General features: G+C 44.9%; 1 protein-coding gene across 1 annotated transcript in view; it reads right to left on the bottom strand.

Annotated features, from left to right (window-relative positions):
• The window catches only part of miga1 (mitoguardin 1), a 118,280-nt gene that overhangs the window by 85,501 nt on the left and 15,044 nt on the right, over positions 1–17,735 (bottom strand). Inside the window, exons 4-5 of the mRNA XM_087990411.1 lie at positions 7,929–8,059; positions 627–756 (exon numbers count right to left, since the gene is read on the bottom strand). Of these exons, the coding sequence (XP_087846537.1) occupies positions 627–756; positions 7,929–8,059 (261 nt within the window). The remainder of the gene's footprint in view (positions 1–626; positions 757–7,928; positions 8,060–17,735) is intronic.

Genomic DNA, 17,735 nt, shown 5'->3' on the forward strand with positions numbered 1-17,735 from the left:
CTTGGAGGGAAGTAAGGGGGGAGGTGTGGGCGCAAGTTTTGCATTTCTTGCGGTTGCAGGGGAAGGTGCCGGGAGTGGAGGTTGGGTTGGTGGGGGGTGTGGACCTGACGAGGGAGTCACGGAGGGAGTGGTCTTTTCGGAACGCTGATAGGGGAGGGGAGGGAAATATATCCCTGGTGGTGGGGTCCGTTTGGAGGTGGCGGAAATGACGACGGATGAAACTGTCTATCCTGGGAAACTGTGCCCCCCAGATGGGAAATCTGGGACACAATCTCAGGACAAGGGGGCAGTCATTTCAGATTGAGATGAGGAGGCACACCTCCATCGAATGGGTGATGAACCTTTCGGAATTCTCAGGCCCAGAGGGCTGTAGGTGATCCTTTACCAAACACAGTTGAGACCAGTGCTGACAGATTGTTGCTCTCTTGGGGAAATTACAGGATAAGGTAGGAAAGTGAGGCAGAGATAGACTAACAGCCACAATCACATCGAGTGTGGGAGTTGGCTGACTAGCTGACTCAATAAATGGCTCCTAACTCCTATGCCTTTTATTTCCTTTGTTTACCTCACTTAGCCTTCCCTTTCAGAGCAGTTACAATTCTCCACTTTGTTCTCTCATCACATACCCATCAGGTACAGGTTCTCAGGGGTAGTCACTGGCACACTGACCAGGTTAACTTCACTTTCTTCAGCAACCTTATCCCACAGGTTAGTGGCAGCACACACACAGCTGTGGGAGGAGTTGGCACTCCGAGCCTGGGTACAGAAACAAGCACACAATGGGTTAAACCACTTTCCAGCTCTGTATGCACCGAAAACAAGAAACTACCTCTCCGAGTTAGCAAGAAAACGCCCCCAAAAGCCATTCTACTCATTGCTGTTTGATGCACCTTCAAATTGGGACTCTTGCAAATTCTTAGAATCTCCACAGTGCAGAAGCAGACCATTTGGCCCATCGGGTCACACCGACTCTCCAAAGAACATCCCACCCAGACACAATTCTCCCCGCCTAATCTTACTCCCTGTAATTCTGCATTTCTCATGGCTAATCCAACTAGCCTGGACATTTCAGTCAGCATGGACCAGTTTGGGCCAAAGGGCCTGTCTCCATGCCTTAGGACTCTATCTTTGGGTTGTGGGAGGAAACCAGAGCACACCCACGCAGACAAGGGGAGAATATGCAAACGCCAGACTCCAGAGGTTGCAATCGAACCTGGGTCCACGCGCTGTGAGGCAGCAGTGGTGACTACTGAGTCACCGTGCCACCCTAAATCGGCACTTAGAGTAATAGAGTCATAGAGATGTACAGCATGGAAACAGACCCTTCGGTCCAACCCGTCTATGCCGACCGGATATCCCAACCCAATCTAGTCCCACCTGCTAGCACCCGGCCCATATCCCTCCAAACCCTTCCTATTCATATACCCATCCAGATGCCTCTTAAATGTTGCAATTGTACCAGCCTCCACCACATCCTCTGGCAGCTCGTTCCATACACGTACCACCCTCTGTGTGAAAAAGTTGCCCCTTCGGTCTCTTTTATATTTTTCCCCTCTCACCCTAAACCTATGCCCTCCAATTCTGGACTCCCCAACCCCAGGAAAAGACTTTGTCTCTTTACCTTATTCATGCCCTCATAATTTTGTAAACCTCTATAAGGTCACCCCTCAGCCTCCGATGCTCCAGGGAAAACAGCCCCAGCCTCTTCAGCCTCTGATAGCTCAAATCTTCCAACCCTGGCAACATCCTTGTAAATCTTTTCTGAACCCTTTCAAGTTTCACAACACCTTTCTGATAGGAAGGAGACCAGAATTGCACGCAATATTTCAACAGTGGCCTAACCAATGTCCTGTACAGCCGCAACATGACCTCCCAACTCCTGTACTCAATACTCTGACCAATAAAGGAAAGCATACCAAATGCCTTCTTCACTATCCTATCCACCTGCTACACCACTTTCAAGGAGCTGTGAACCTGCACCCCAAAGTTTCTTTGTTCAGCAACACTCTCTAGGACCTTACCATTAAGTGTATAAGTCCTGCTAAGATTTGCTTTCCCAAAATGCAGCACCTTCCATTTATCTGAATTAAACTCCATCTGCCACTTCTCAGCCCATTGGCCCATCTGGTCCAGATCCTGTTGTAATCTGAGGTAACCCTCTTCACTGTCCACTACACCTCCAATTCTGGTGTCATCTGCAAACTTACTAACTGTACCTCTTATGTTCGCATCCAAATCATTTATGTAAATGACAAAAAGTAGAGGGCCCAGCACCGATCCTTGTGGCACTCCACTGGTCACAGGCCTCCAGTCTGAAAAACAACCCTCCACCAAAACCCTCTGTCTTCTACCTTTGAGACAGTTCTGTATCCAAATGGCTAGTTCTCCCTGTATTCCATGAGATCTAACCTTGCTAATCAGTCTCCCATGGGGAACCTTGTCGAACGCCTTACTGAAGTCCATATAGATCACATCTACTGCTCTGCCCTCATCAATCTTTTTTGTTATTTCTTCAAAAAACTCAATCAAGTTTGTGAGACACGATTTCCCACGCACAAAGCCATGTTGACTATCCCGAATCAGTCCTTGCCTTTCCAAATACATGTGCATCCTGTCCCTCAGGATTCCCTTCAACAATTTGCCCACCACCGAGGTCAGGCTCACTGGTCTATAGCTCCCTGGCTTGTCTTTACCGCCCTTCTTAAACACCACGTTTGCCAACCTCCAGTCTTCCAGCACCTTACCTGTGACTATCGATAATACAAATATCTCAGCAAGAGGCCCAGCAATCACTTCTCTAGCCTCCCACAGAGTTCTCGGGTACACCTGATCAGGTCCTGGGGATTTATCCACTTTTAACTGTTTCAAGACATCCAGCACTTCCTCCTCCGTAATCTGGACATTTGCAAGATGTCACCATCTATAGTCTATATCTTCCATATCCTTTTCCACAGCAAATACTGATGCAAAATATTCATTTAGTATCTCCCCCATTTTCTGTGGCTCCACACAAAGGCCGCCTTGCTGATCTTTGAGGGGCCCTATTCTCTCCCTAGTTACCCTTTTGTCCTTAATATACTTGTAAAAAACCTTTGGATTCTCCTTAATTCTATTTGCCAAAGCTACCTCATGTCCCCTTTTTGCCCTCCTGATTTCCATCTTCAGTATACTCCTACTTTCTTTATGCTCTTCTAAGGATTCACTCGATCTATCCTGTCTGTACCTGACATATGCTTCCTTCTTTTTCTTAACCAAAACCTCAATTTCTTTAGTCATCAAGCATTCCCTATACCTACCAGCCTTCCCTTTCACCCTGACAGGAATATACTTTCTCTGGATTCTTGTTATCTAATTTCTGAAGGCTTCCCATTTCCCAGCCATCCCTTTACCTGCAAACATCTGCCTCCAATCAGCTTTTAAAAGTTCTTGCCTAAAATCTTCAAAATTGGCCTTTTTCCAATTTAGAACTTCCACTTTTAGATCTGGTCTATCCTTTTCCATCACTATTTTAAAACGAATAGAATTATGGTCGCTGGCCCAGAGTGCTCCCCCACTGACACCTCAGTCACCTGCCCTGCCTTATTTCCCAAGAGTAGGTCAAGTTTTGCATCTTCTCTAGTAGGTACATCCACAAACTGATTCAGAAAATTGTCTTGTACACACTTAAGAAATTCCTCTCCATCTAAACCTCGTCCTACCTTATCCCTGCCTGCTTGAATCACTTCTGTTGTCAGCTGTAACCGTCTCAGATCAATCTCTTTCCTCACTATCTCCCTGGGTCCCACCCCCCCCCATGCAGTTCTAGCAAATTTCCCTACCAGTATATTAGTCCCCTTCCAATTTAGGTGCAATCCATCCTTCTTGTACAGGTCACTTCTACCCCAAAAGAGATTCCAATGATCCAAAAATGTGAATCCTTCTCCCATACACCAGCTCATCAGCCATGCATTCATCTGCTCTATCCTCCTATTCCTGCCCTCACTAGCTCATAGCACTGGGAGTAATCCAGATATTACTACCCTTGAGGACCTCCTTTTTAAATTTCTGCCTAACTCCCTGTAATCTCCCTTCAGAGTCTCAACCTTTTCCCTTCCTATGTTGTTGGTTCCAATGTGGACAATGACCTCCTGCTGGCCCCTCTCCTCCGTGAGAACATTCTCCACCCTCTCCGAGACATCCTTGATCCTGGCACCAGGGAAACAACACACCATTCTGCTTTTTCTCTGCTGGCCACAGAAACGTCTGTCTGTACCTCTGACTACAGAATCCCCTAACACAATTGATCTCTTGGATGCCGACGTACCCCTCTTTGCATTAGAGCCAGTCTCAATACCAGAAACTTGGCTGTTCATGCTACGTTCCCCTGAAAATCCATCACCCCCTACATTTTCCAAAACAGCATACCTGTTTGAAATGGGTATATCCACAAAAGACTCCTGCCCTAGGTGCGGACCTCTCTCACCCTTCCTGGAGTTAACCCATCTATGTGACTGTATCTGAGACTTTCCCCCCTTCCTATAACTGCCATCCATCACATACTGTTGCTGTTGCAAATTCTTCATTGCTTCTATCTGTCTCTCTAACCGATCCACTCGATCTGATAAGCTTCGCATCCAACAGCATTTATGGCAGATATAATCCGCAGTAATCCTTAAACTCTCTTTAAACTCCCACATCTGACAAGATTAAACTCCCAAATCTGCGAATTGTCCTGATGAGTACAATATGAAAAGCTTCAAGAAAATATGTCAATCCGTTGAGACAAATAGTTCCATGTTACCCTCAGGATGTGAAAAATGCAATGGAATGGACAGTTCTCTTTTTGAAAATTCTGGACTTTTTGAACATTGGTTCTCGTGAAACGAGGGCCAACTGTGCCTCTCAATCACGAGGCTTAAAGGCAACATTTGACATAAACAGCATGGTTTATTGCAGGCCAAAGGCTTCCACACACAATACATCTCCTGACCATGCAATCATTTAAAAGACTGACACGCTTAAATGAGTTGCCCTCATACTGTTTTTATCCAGAACGTAGCAGGAATCTGGAACTCCCTGCCTGTAAGGGTTGCAGAGGCAGAAACCCTCATAACATTGAAGATGTACTTAGATGTGCACTTGCAGTGCAAAGGCACGCAAGGCTATGGGCCATTTGCTGGAAAGTGGGATTAGAATAGTTAGGCTCTTATTCTTGATTAGTACAGACTCAACAGATCGCAGGGCCCTTTTCTCTGTTGTATGATTCGATATGTTGTAAGTGGTGACACTTACCCTTCTTTTCAATTGCCCCTTTTCCAGGAAATCATGCCTGGTATTCCCCATCAACCTCCCTCAAACTGACTGCTACCTGGACCACTGGAACACCCTGGAGCAACTCACTTCGGCACTTTGACAGTTTTGAAGGAGTCATACTGAACTCTTTCCCCACAATTCTTGTCTGACCTGCTGAGTTTCTCCAATATTCTGTGATTACTCATTTTTTCTTGTTTACTTTGTTGATGGATGAAGCGTGTATGTGTGTATGTGTGACTGTGAGCGCGCAACTGTGTGCGTGTACGTGTGTGTGAGAGAGAGATTTTGTGTGTGGGTGTGCGTGTGTGTGTGAGAGAGGTGAGGGCTGATGAAAATTGTGGGAGGGGATTTAGCATTAAATTATGAGGAGGAGGGCTTCACTAATTTGTTCATAAGACTGACTGCTTTTTAGTCTTCTCTGTTGCAGACCTCCAGACTTGCCCAATAACCATCTCGAAGGATACCACATGTCCAGGCATTAAGTGTGTAGACCTATGAGCAGGTCAGAGGTTGGAAACATAGATAATGGAAGGTTCACCTAAATCACCAGTTTCAATTCTTTTGAAGTCAAGACCATAAGACATAGGAGCAGAAGGAGGCCATTCAGCCCATTGCTCTGTCCTTCAATGAGATCACAGTTGATCTGATAATCATTAGCTATATTTTCCTACCTTTTCTCGACTACCCATGGTTCCCTTACTGTTTAAAAATTTTTTTTCATCTCAGCATCACTTAATTCTCCAGCCTTGACAGGTAAAGAATTCCAAGGATTCACTACTCTCTGAGAGAAGACATTCCACATCTCTGTCTTAACTGGGCAACTCCTTATTCCTATATTATTCTCTCTCGTCTCTCACAGTTGCTTTATTTTCAGCTCTGAATGTTATCTCCATTATAATGATATATTCATAAGGTTGATCTGAACTGAAGTGGAAATGAGAAATGTTTTTTAGAGAGTCATGGGTTTGACTTGGAGGTTCCAAAGTGAAAAATGCACCTCAGCTTTCACTGTTGGCTTGAACAAACCTCCATGACACCATAAGATATTGAAACAGAATTACGCTACTCAGCCCATCATGCCTGTTCAATCCTGGCTGACATGTTCCTCAGCCTCAATCTCTTGCCTTCTCCCTGTAACCTTTGATCCCCATGACAATCAAGAACCTACCTATCACTGTCTCAAAAACACTTAATGACTAGGTCTTCACATCCTTCTGCAGCAATGAATTCCCCAGGTTAGACTTCTGTTCCAGGAGTAGAAATGCCAATTACCGGAAGACACAGATTTAAGGTAAAAGTAAGTTTAAAGGATGTGAAAGGCAAGACTTTTTAGACAGCGGGTGGTACGTGCCTGGGATGAGCAGCCATAGGAGGTGGTGAATACAATAGCAACATTTAGGGGGCATCTTGACAGATATATGGATGTGTGTTGCTGGAAAAGCGCAGCAGGTCAGGCAGCATCAAAGAAGCAGGAGAATCGACGTTTCGGGCATAAGCCCTTCTTTCCTGAAGAAGGGCTTATGCCCGAAACGTCGATTCTCCTGCTCCTTTGATTCTGCCTGACCTGCTGCGCTTTTCCAGCAACACATTTTTCAGCTCTGATTTCCAGCATCTGCAGTCCTCACTTCCTCCTAGATATATGGATAAGCAGAGAAGGGAGGGATACAGACCACATAGAGGCAAAAAGGTTTTTAGTTTAGAAAGACAATGTGTCGGCGCAGTCTTGGTGGGCCAAAGGGCCTGTTCCTTTTCTTTGTTCTTTCATTCACCACCCTCTGGCTGAAAGAAATTCCTCCTCGTCTCAGTTTTCAAAAGGTCATCCTTTCACTCTGAGGCTGTGCGCTCAGAGCCTGGTTTCTCCCACTCATGGAAACATTTTCTCTCCATCCACCCTATCCAGGCCTTTCAGTTTTCTGTAATTTCCGATAATTCTGTAAATTTCTTCTGACCCCCTCCAAGGCCAGCACATCCTTCCTTAGATATTGGGCCCAAAACTGCTCACAATATTCTAAATGTGTTCTGACCGGAGCTTTTTACAGGCTCAGCATGACATCTCTGCACTTGTATTCTAGCCCTCTCAAACTGAATGTTAACATTGCATTTGCCTTTCTAATTCTAGATTAGAGTGGTGCTGGAAAAGCACAGCAGTTCAGGCAGCATCCGGGGAGCAGCAAAAGCCCTTCATTAGGAATACAGGCAGAGGGTGGAGAGATAAATGAGAGGAGGGTGGGGGTGGGGAGAAAGTAGCATAGAGTACAATAGGTGAGTGGGGGTGGGGATGAAGGTGATAGGTCTAATTGCCTTTCTAATTGCCAACTGGATCGACATGTTAATCTTAAAAGAGTGCTGAAATAGGGCTCCCAAGACCCTTTATGATTCAGATTTCCGAAGTCTTTCCCCATTTAGAAAACAGTTTACACTTTACTCTTCATGCCAACGTGTCTCACACTTTCTGACTCTATTCAATCTGCCACTTGCTTGCCCATTCTCCTACCCTGTCCAAGTTCTCTGTAGCCTCCTCACTTCTTCAACAATACCTGCCCCTCCACCTAGCTTTGTGTCACCTGCAAAAACGTAGTACAATGCTCTCAGTTCCTTCATCCAAGGATTTGAGTGACTGTTCATCAGCTACTTACTGAGGCCAGGCTCTGCACTGAGCCAGAGTACTTGCTGAGGAGTCCCACAGATGCGTAAGTGTTGAGCGATTGTGATCCCTTTGACTGCAGGGAGAGGCTCAGGTTCTGCCGACTGCTGGCACAACTCGAACCTGTGGATGGAGGTCACAGAGAGGGAAATTACATTGTCGCAAATGCATCCTTTGTACAGGCTGAAAGACAGAAAGAATTTGTATTTATATAGCGTCTTTCAGCACAATATTGAATGCAAGACGCTCGAAGGGTTGTTGTTGCAGTGATGCAGGAAAAGTTGCAGCTCAATTTTGAGCAGAGCAAAGGAAAAAGATAAAAATGATTTTGGGTCAAATTCATTGAGGAGCATTGACCAGAATGCAAGGGAGAGATCCCCTACTATTTTGCTAATCTCCATCCAACAAAGCAGTTTGAATGCCGTTCTGGCATGGTACCTTTAAATGACAGTTCCCACAGCACACGGCTTCCTCAGCCTGCTTTATACACTCAGAGCTTTGACCCCAATCTTCTCTCTCAGGGGTGAGAATAGCACCAGTTGAACCCAGGCTGACCCATTATTACAATACACTCAGACACAAATCTTTTCACATCTTGTGAAAAGCAGTAACCTCTTTTGAAAGCCTCTTCCAAGAATCCCTCGTGTGGAAACAGACTGTCCGTCCCAACAAGTCCACACTGACCCTCGGAAGAGTATCCCACCCAGACTCATTTCCCTACCCTATTGCTCTACATTTAACTCTGACTAATGCACCTAACTTACACATCCCTCAACACGATGGGCAATTTAGCTTAGCCAATCCACCTAAGCTGCACATCTTTGAATTGTGGGAGGAAACCAGAGCACCCAGAGGAAATCCACGCAGAGACAGTGAGAATGTGCTAACTCCACACAGACAGTTGCCCGAGGCTGGAATCTTGTTAAAGCAGTAACTAAACTGAGAGACTGATACAGATTTAGATTTGCAAAGCCATAGTTGACTTTTCCTTTAACATATTGTTCAGTCATTTTGAAGATCTCAGTTAGAACACACCTCGACTTCCTAAAGCAAAGTTTATGCAGTTTGTCCTCATAATTTAAAACTTATATATAAAAATACAATTGCCCAGTACATGAATAATATTGACTGCAACCCTGTCCAACAGGAGGTAAACATGGACAACTGATAATCACAGCTAACTTGTCCTACACACTTACAGCACAATCTGTCATGTCTTGTGACAGCCACGGCTCAGCAGTTACATTCCTACAACTGGAACAGCCTTGGGTTCAAATTCCATTCAACAGCTTGGAGTCATAGAGGTTTACAGCATGAAAAAAGGCCCTTCAGCCCGACTTGTCCATGCTGCCCAGTTTTCACAATTAATCTAGTCCCATTTGCCTGTGTTTGGTCCATATCCCTCCATACCTATCACATCCATGTACCTGTCCAAATGTTTCTTAAATGACAAAACTGTACTTGTCTCCACCACTATCTCTAGCAGCCCCTTCCAGACACTCATCACCCTCTGTGGGTGAAAACTGCCCCTCTGGACCCTTTTGTATCTCTCCCCTCTCACCTTAAACCTACGCACTCTAGTTTTAGACTTCCTCACCATTGGGTAAAGCTCATCTATGCCTCTCATGATTGCAGCTTCAAGTGCAAATTCTCAACTGACGCTCCCAAGCAGATCTGCGGGAAGGTTGCACAGCCAGGAGTGCTGTCTTTCAGATGAGACGTTAAACTAGAGACACAAAAGATCCCACAATGCTTTTGGAAAGAGACCAGGGAAATCCTCCCTGTGTGCTGGTTAATATTTATTTCTCAATCAATATGACAAAAGGACATAGCTTGCTTTAAGCAAATTGATTCCTGCATTTCCAATACTTCAATACTGACTGCACTTCAAAACAATGTTATTTATTGCAAGTTGCTTTGAGACAACATGAGGAAAGGAGCTATATAAATACAGCCACAGACTCTTAGAGATGTACAGCATGGAAACAGACCCTTCTGTCTGACCCGTCCATGCCGACCAGATATCCCAACCCAATCTAGTCGCACCTGCCAGCACCTGGCCCATATCCCTCCAAACCCTTCCTATTCATATACCCATCCAGATGCCTTTTAAATGCTGTAATTGTACTAGCCTCTAGGAGAAAGTGAGCTCTGCAGATGCTGGAGATCAGAGCTGAAAAATGTGTTGCTGGAAAAGCGCAGCAGGTCAGGCAGCATCAAAGGAGCAGGAGAATCGACGTTTCGGGCATAAGCCCTTCTTCAGGAACCTTATCCCGGAAACATCAATTCTCCTGCTCCTTACATGCTGCCTGACCTGCTGCGCTTTTCCAGCAACACATTTTTCAGCATTGTACTAGCCTCCACCACTTTCCCTAGCAGCTTATTCCATACATTCACCACCCTCTGTGTGAAAAGTTTGCCCCTTAGGTCCCTTATATATCTTTCCCTCTCACCCTAAATCTATGCCCTTTAGTCCTGGACTCCCCAACCCCAAGGAAAAGACCTTGACTATTTATCCTATCTATGTCACTCATGATTTTCTAAACCTCTGTAAGGTCACCCCTCAGGTTCCAACGCTCCAGGGAAAAAGCCTCTTCAGCCTCTTCAACCTCTCCCTGTAGCTCAGATCCTCCAACCCTGGCAACATCCCTGTAAATCTTTTCTGAACCCTTTCAAGTTTCACAGCATCTTTCCGATAGGAAGGAGACCAGAATTGCATACAATATTCCAACAATGGCCTAACCAATGTTCTGTACAGCGATAACATGGCCTTCCAACTCCTGTACTCAGTACTCTGACCAATAAAGGAAAGCATACCAAACGCCTTCTTCACTATCCTATCTACCTGTGACTCCATTTTCAAGGAACTATGAACCTGCACACCAAGGTCTCTTTGTTCAGCAACACTCCCCAGGACCTTACCATTAAGTGTGTAAGTCCTACTCTGATTTGCTTTTCCAAAATGCAGCACCTCGCATTTATCTGTATTAAATTCCATCTGCCACTCCTCAGCCCATTGGCCCATCTGGTCAAGGTCCTGTTGTAATCTGAGGTAACCTTCTTCGCTGTCCACTACACCTTTAAGTTTGGTAACATCTGCAAACTTACCAACTATACCTCTGATGTTCACGTCCAAATCATTTATATAAATGTAGGCTCCTGCTTTTTTAAAATATTTTTCCAATAGAGAGCAAAGCATGCTGTTGGCAAATGGTTCCAAGATTACTGTTATATAAAGCACTTTTAACACTTACAAGATGTACTACACAACACCAAGAAACAAAATACCAGATATTCTGATCTCCAGCAGTGATAATTATCACTTGGTTGGATGAGTACATGAAGGAAATTCCTCTTCTATTGATTTCACACAGAAGCTGAAGCGGGAAAGTGCTGATGCAATGTTTAAGTGTTGCACTCGTGTGGTCAGCTTATGAAAAGAGACTCTTCAATCAGAACAGACACAGTTACATGTTAAATTCCCATTACTGCTGTCTGAGTGTCAAACACAATTATATTTCACCAGCCAACTTATAAATCCTGACAAGGGATGTGAGGTAGAGCACCATGGTACTCCTTAGATCTTAGACAGTAAGATATCGGAGCAGAATTAGACCATTCTGCCCATCAAGTCTGTTCCACCATTCAATCTTGGCTGATAGGTTTTGCAAACCTGATTCTCCTGCCTTCTGGCTGCAACCCTGGATCCCCTTACTAATGAAGAACCCAACCATCTCTGGTTGAATACATTCAATGACTTGGCCTCCACAACCCTCTGCAGACAATGAGTTCCACTGATTCACCACCTTCTGGCTGAACAACGTCCTCCTCATCTCAGTTCTAAAGGGTCATCCCTTCACTCTGAGGATGTGCCCTCGGATCCTGGTCTCTCTTAACAGTGGAAACATCTTCTCCACATCCACTCTATCCAGGCCTCTCAGTATTCTGTAAGTTTCAATCAGACCCCACCTTCGTCCTTCTAAACTCCATCAAAGATAAACACAGAGTCCTCAACCATTCCCCTCATATGACAAGCCCTTCATTCTGGGATCATTCTTGCAAACCCTGTACATCCTTCTTAGATACGGGTCTCAAAACTGCTCACGATATTCCAAATGCGATCTGACCAGATCCTTATATAGTCTCAGCAGTACGTTTCTACCATTCTTTTCTAGCCCCCCCCCCAACAAAACAAATGCTAACACTGCATTTCATCTTCCTAACCACTGAGTGAATTTACATGTTAACCTTAACAGAATTCTGAACTAAGACTCCCAAGTTCCTATATGCTTCAGATTTCTGAAGCCTTTTCCCATTTAGAAAATAGTCTGTGCCTCTATTCTTTTACCAAAGTGTATAACGTCACACTTTGCCACCTCTTTGCCCACTCTCCTAGACAACCCAAGTCTGTCTGCAGCCCCTGCTTCCTCAACACTACCCATTCCTCCACCTATCTTTGGGTCATCTGCAAACCTAGCGCCGATGTTTCCTTACCAAGCTGACATTGCTGTCATAGTGAAAATCATTTATATTGGTTGTCTGTGTGCCTCATTTTTTTGTTAGAATGAATGGACAGCTTGCAATTAATTGGGCTAATAATTCAAACACTTGATCAGGTTATATTTCATCATAGAATCCTGACAGTGCGGAAGCACGCCATTCGGCCCATCGAGTCCACACCCACCCTCCGAAGAGCATCCCACCCAGACCCACCCGCCCAATCCTGTATTTCCTATGGCAAACCCATCTAAACTGCACATCCCTGGACACTATGGGCAATTTAACATGGCCAGTCCACCTAACCTGCACATCTTTGGACTGTGGAATGAAACCAGAGCACCCAGAGCAATTGATTGATTGATTTATTGTCATGTGTACTGAAGGATAATGAAAAGCTTTGTTAAACTTATGCAGAGAGAACATGCAAACTCCACACAGGCAGTCACCCAAGGAATCAAACCTGGGTCCCTGGTGCTGTGAGGCAGCAGTGCTAACCACTGAGCCACCGTGCTGTCCCTTTATATAACCGAGATTTAGTGATTAAGGGTGGTGCTCCACAAAGGTCCATGGTTTTTCTCCATTTTTCATGCTATTTTCCAGGGATTTCATAGCTCTTCTCCCAATGTCACTGCTCACCTTTCCTCACTATTGGCTTGGGAGAGGTCAGAAAGCTGCATGGGTAAATACTGGAAAGATGTTCTTGATGACAGGGGAGACCAAAACCAGGAGTCACAGTCCAAAACATTGAATATATTCAAGAAGGAGTTAGATACAGTTCTAATGGCTAAAGGTTTCAAAGGGTAAGGGGTGAAAGTGTGAATAGGAGACTTAGTTGGATGGTCAGCCATGATCGTATTAAATGGCAGAACGGGCTCAAAGGGCTGAATGGCCCACACCAATGTTTTATGTTTATATGCCCATGTTAGTTGTTGGGGGCATTGTTAGGCAGGTCAGCATTTAACGCCTAGCTTTACTTTCCCGGGTGATGAATAGTGGTGAGCCACCTCCTTGGAACCACTGCAGTCCATTTGGTATATGGGTGGATAATGCAGCTGCAGAAGGAGTTCCAAGCTTTTGACCTCGTGACAGTGAAGGAACGGCGATGTATTTCCAAGTCAGGATGGTGAGGGGCTTGGAGGGCAACTTGCAGGTGGGTATGCTCCCATGTATCTGTGGCCCCATTCGTTCTAGAAGGAAGTGGTCATTGGTTTGGAAGGGGCTGCTGAAGAAGCGTTTGTGAATGTCTGCAATGCATCTTGTAGACAGTATACATTGCCGTTACTGAGTGTCGATGTTGGAGGGAGTGGATATAGAATGGAATGGACAGACTGGCCTATACCTGTGTCATTTATCCTACGTAAATCTATGCAGCCCAGTTCCATGAAGGATGGTAGCCTTTAAAGTTAAAAATCACACAACACCAGGTTATAGTCCAACAGGTTTAATTGGAAGCACATTAGCTTTCGGAGCGACGCTCCTTCACTTCAACAGGTGAGTGTAGGAGAGCGTCGCTCTGAAAGCTAATGTGCTTCCAATTAAACCTGTTGGACTATAATCTAGTGTTGTGTGATTTTTAACTTTGTACACCCCAGTCCAACACCGGCATCTCCAAATCATGACTACTATCAGTAGCCTTTAAGCCTTTCTCAACATACAGTGAATCAGATACGGCCATAAAATAAAAACATCAACTATCAAAATGAAGCTGTGAGGAGATTCACATTTTATACAAGAGCCCGTCATGACTCCGGGAATCAAAGCAAATCACAGCCAATGAGGTGTTTGTGAATTCCAGACATTGTTGTGACAGAGAAATATAGCATTTAGGGATCAAGTCTCAAAAACTTGGGGAGGCACAGTGGTTAGCACTGCTGCCTCACAGCACCAAGGTCCCAGATTCAATTCCAACCTCGGGTGACTGTCTGTGTGGAGTTTGCACATTCTCCCCTGTCTGTGTGGGTTTCCTCCCACAGTCCAAAGATGCGCAGGTCAGGTGAATTGGCCATGCTAAAATTTGCCCATAGTGTTAGGTGCATTAGTCAGAGGGAAATGGGTCTGGGTGGGTTACTCTTTGGAGGGTCGGTGTGGACTGGTTGGGCTGAAGGGTCTGTTCCCACACACTAGGGAATCTAATCTATTTCAGTGACACTTCTTTAGAACCGAGGAGTTTGGTTTCTCTCCATAGATGCTGCCAGGCCTGCTGAGCTTTTCCAGCAATTTCTCTGGAGTGGGGGAGTCCAGAACTCGAGGGCATAGGTTTAGGGTGAGGGGAAAGATTTAAAAGGGATCTAAGGGGCAACGTTTTCACACAGAGGGTAGTGTGTGTATGGAATTAGCTACCAGAGGAAGTGGTGGAGGCTGGTACAATTACATTTAAAAGGCATCTGGATGAGTTCATGAATAGGAAGGGTTTAGAGGGATATGGGCCAAATGGTGGCAAATGGGACTAGATTAGTTTAGGATATCTGGTCTGCATGGACAAGTTGGACCAAAGGGTCTGTTTCTGTGCTGTACATCTCTATGATTCTAATGTCTTTTTAAAGAAAGAGGCCATTAGTCTCAAACAGGGTTGTTTGATTTTCACAGATCAATCTCCAATTGCATCCATTCACCATCCCCCTCAATTCTTTCTCCCTTCATATCCGCATCTGATTTCTCCATGATTTTTGCTCCAATGAAGTTCCAGGATGATATCCTCAGCAACTCTTAATGCCCTTTGGGCTATTGGTTCAATCTGAGTGACAGTTAGAGTGCAGCACTGCTGGAGGTGCTGGCTTTCTCACGTGACTTTGAAAAAAGCCAGGCATCCCCTTTCACAATTCCACAGCACTATTAGGAAGAGCAGAGAAGTGCCCTGGCTGATATCTATTCTTCAGCCAGCATCCCTGTAACAGATTGTCTTACATACTTCATTGCTTTTCATAGGAGCTTGCTGTAGTCACACATGCTGCTAGCTTGTTTCATGTTGCAACAGAGAGTATACATCAGAAATATTTTATATTAGGACATCTTGCAGTTTGGAAAAGCATGATATAAATGCAAGCTTTTCCTCTGGAAAAACCTGTTAGGTTATACGATTTGGCCAGGAGAATAGAGGAGCTGAATATTGATTAAATTGAGAAGGATTGCAGAAAGCTACAGAGCAGAGAGATTTGGGAGGCTTTGTCCATGAACCACCAAAAGCTAGCACCCAAGGTGAATGAGCAATAGAGAAGGTAAATGGAAGATTGGTCTTTCATTCAAAGGGAACAGAGTTTATAAGTTGTGAGTTTGTTAAAACTGAACAAGGTACTTGTGAGACCATAGCTGGAATACTATGAACAATTTTGGGCCCTTTATCTAAGGAAAGATATTAGTGGTAGATCAGAGAAGGTTCACTAAACTGATCCCAGGAAGGGAGGGACTGTCTTATGAGAAGGTCGAGTAGATTGGGTCTGTACTCATTGGAATATAGGGGAATGAGAGGAACCTTATTAAAACTTATAAGATTCTTAGGGAACTTGACAGGGTAACTGCAGGAAGATTGTTTTCCCTTGAGGGACTGTCTAAGAGCAGAGGGCATAATCTCAGATTAATTGTCCACACATTTAAAAAAAAAGAGACGAGGAGGATTTTTTTCTCTCAGGGGATAACGATTTGCAAAATTCTTTACTGCACAGGCTTCTCAAAGGCTGGGTCATTATGTATATTAAAGACTGAGATGGATGTATTTTTAATCAGTAAGGGAATCAAGGGTTATGGGGAAAAGGCAGGAAAGTGGAGTTGAGGATTATCAGATCAGGCACAATCTCAATGAATGGCAGAGCAGATAGGATGGGCTGAATGGCCTACTTCAGCTCCTACATCTTATGGTCTTTCTACTTGCAATTAGTTGAAGGATTTGAGTAGTTCAGCCAGTGCAGTCTAAGCATTAATAATTGAACGTCTGAGAGAGAGTGGAATACTGTTATTGCGGTTAGATTCCTGTCTTTCTGGGACGCAGCTGAAATTTCATTCAGGCAGACTGAAAGACGGAAATAGTTCAGCTCCTAGTAAATTTGCAGTATTTGCCCAAAACAAAAGTGAAGGAGCAAGTTTGAATGATGTTGTTGGTACATGGGGAGGGGAATTCAAATGTGAGGAATCATGCTTTGACTTCATGTGAACTCAGCCAAACCCAGCTGGCATTCTGCATTCAGTTTTGGACACTGTACCTCAATGAAGGTATATGGGTTATTTGATGCACTCATGGGAATTACGAAATTGCTGTTTAGGTCAGCACTTATTACCCATCAGGCAGTTGAGAGTCAACTACTGTGGGTCTGGAATCCCATGTTAAGCCAGACCAGGTAAAGACGGCAGTTTCCTTCCCTAAAGGACATTAGTGAAGCAGATGGGTTTTCCTGGCAATCAATTTGTGATCATCATTAGACTCTTCATTTCAGATTTTAACTGAATTCAAATTCCACCATCTGCTGTGACAGGATTTGAACTCCAGAATATAACCTGGGTCTCTGAATTAACAGGCCAGTGATAATACCACCAGGCCATCAACGTCCCTTGGGGTGTGCAGCACAGATTCACCGCAATGATACTGGGAGCCAAAGTAGAGCCAAATCTTGAAAACAGATCACATGGTTCCAAGGCTGGAACGGGGAGCTGGTAGGGCAACTGGTCAGCACTTGGTAGATGGGTCAAACAGGTTCATCAAGAGCTGAGTAGAGAGTGGGGTGCTGGAAAAACACAGCAGGTCAGTCAGCATCCGCGAAAACCATTCCTGATGAAGGACTCTTGCCCGAAATGTCGATTCTCCTGCTCCTCGGATCATGCCTGACCTGTTGTGCTTTTCCAGCACCCCACTCTCGACTCTTATCTCCAGCATCTGCAGTCCTCACTTTCTCCTCATCAAGACTGAACTGAGGACAATTAAAACCGGACTCCAGGTTCCCAGCAGTGACAGGCCCAGAGGCAGCACTCTAGGCAGATACAGAGGGCCTTCCTTCCTGGGAGTTGGAGCAGCCACAGGCTACCTTGCAGGGATGTTCCTCCAACACCAATTCCCCTCAAACCCACACACATCTGCCCACACCGTGGGACATGGTGCGAACACAACATTTTAATTTAAAATGTCAAACACAGGGCACTGTCATGTTGAAGAAGCCTCTCTCCCATTTACCTTCCATGTTGGAAAGGGTTCTGATTTTCACTCCAACATTGACATTCCTTCAGGGGACATAGAATGTGTCTTAGAATCCCTACAGTGTGGAAGCAGGCCATTCAGCCCATTGAGTCCACACCACCCCTCCAAACAGCATCCCAC

This window comes from Chiloscyllium plagiosum, unplaced genomic scaffold (genome assembly GCF_037043375.1).
Source record: "Chiloscyllium plagiosum isolate Xiang-an unplaced genomic scaffold, Cpla_swu_hap1 HiC_scaffold_9, whole genome shotgun sequence".
NCBI classification, from domain to species: Eukaryota; Metazoa; Chordata; class Chondrichthyes; order Orectolobiformes; family Hemiscylliidae; genus Chiloscyllium; species Chiloscyllium plagiosum.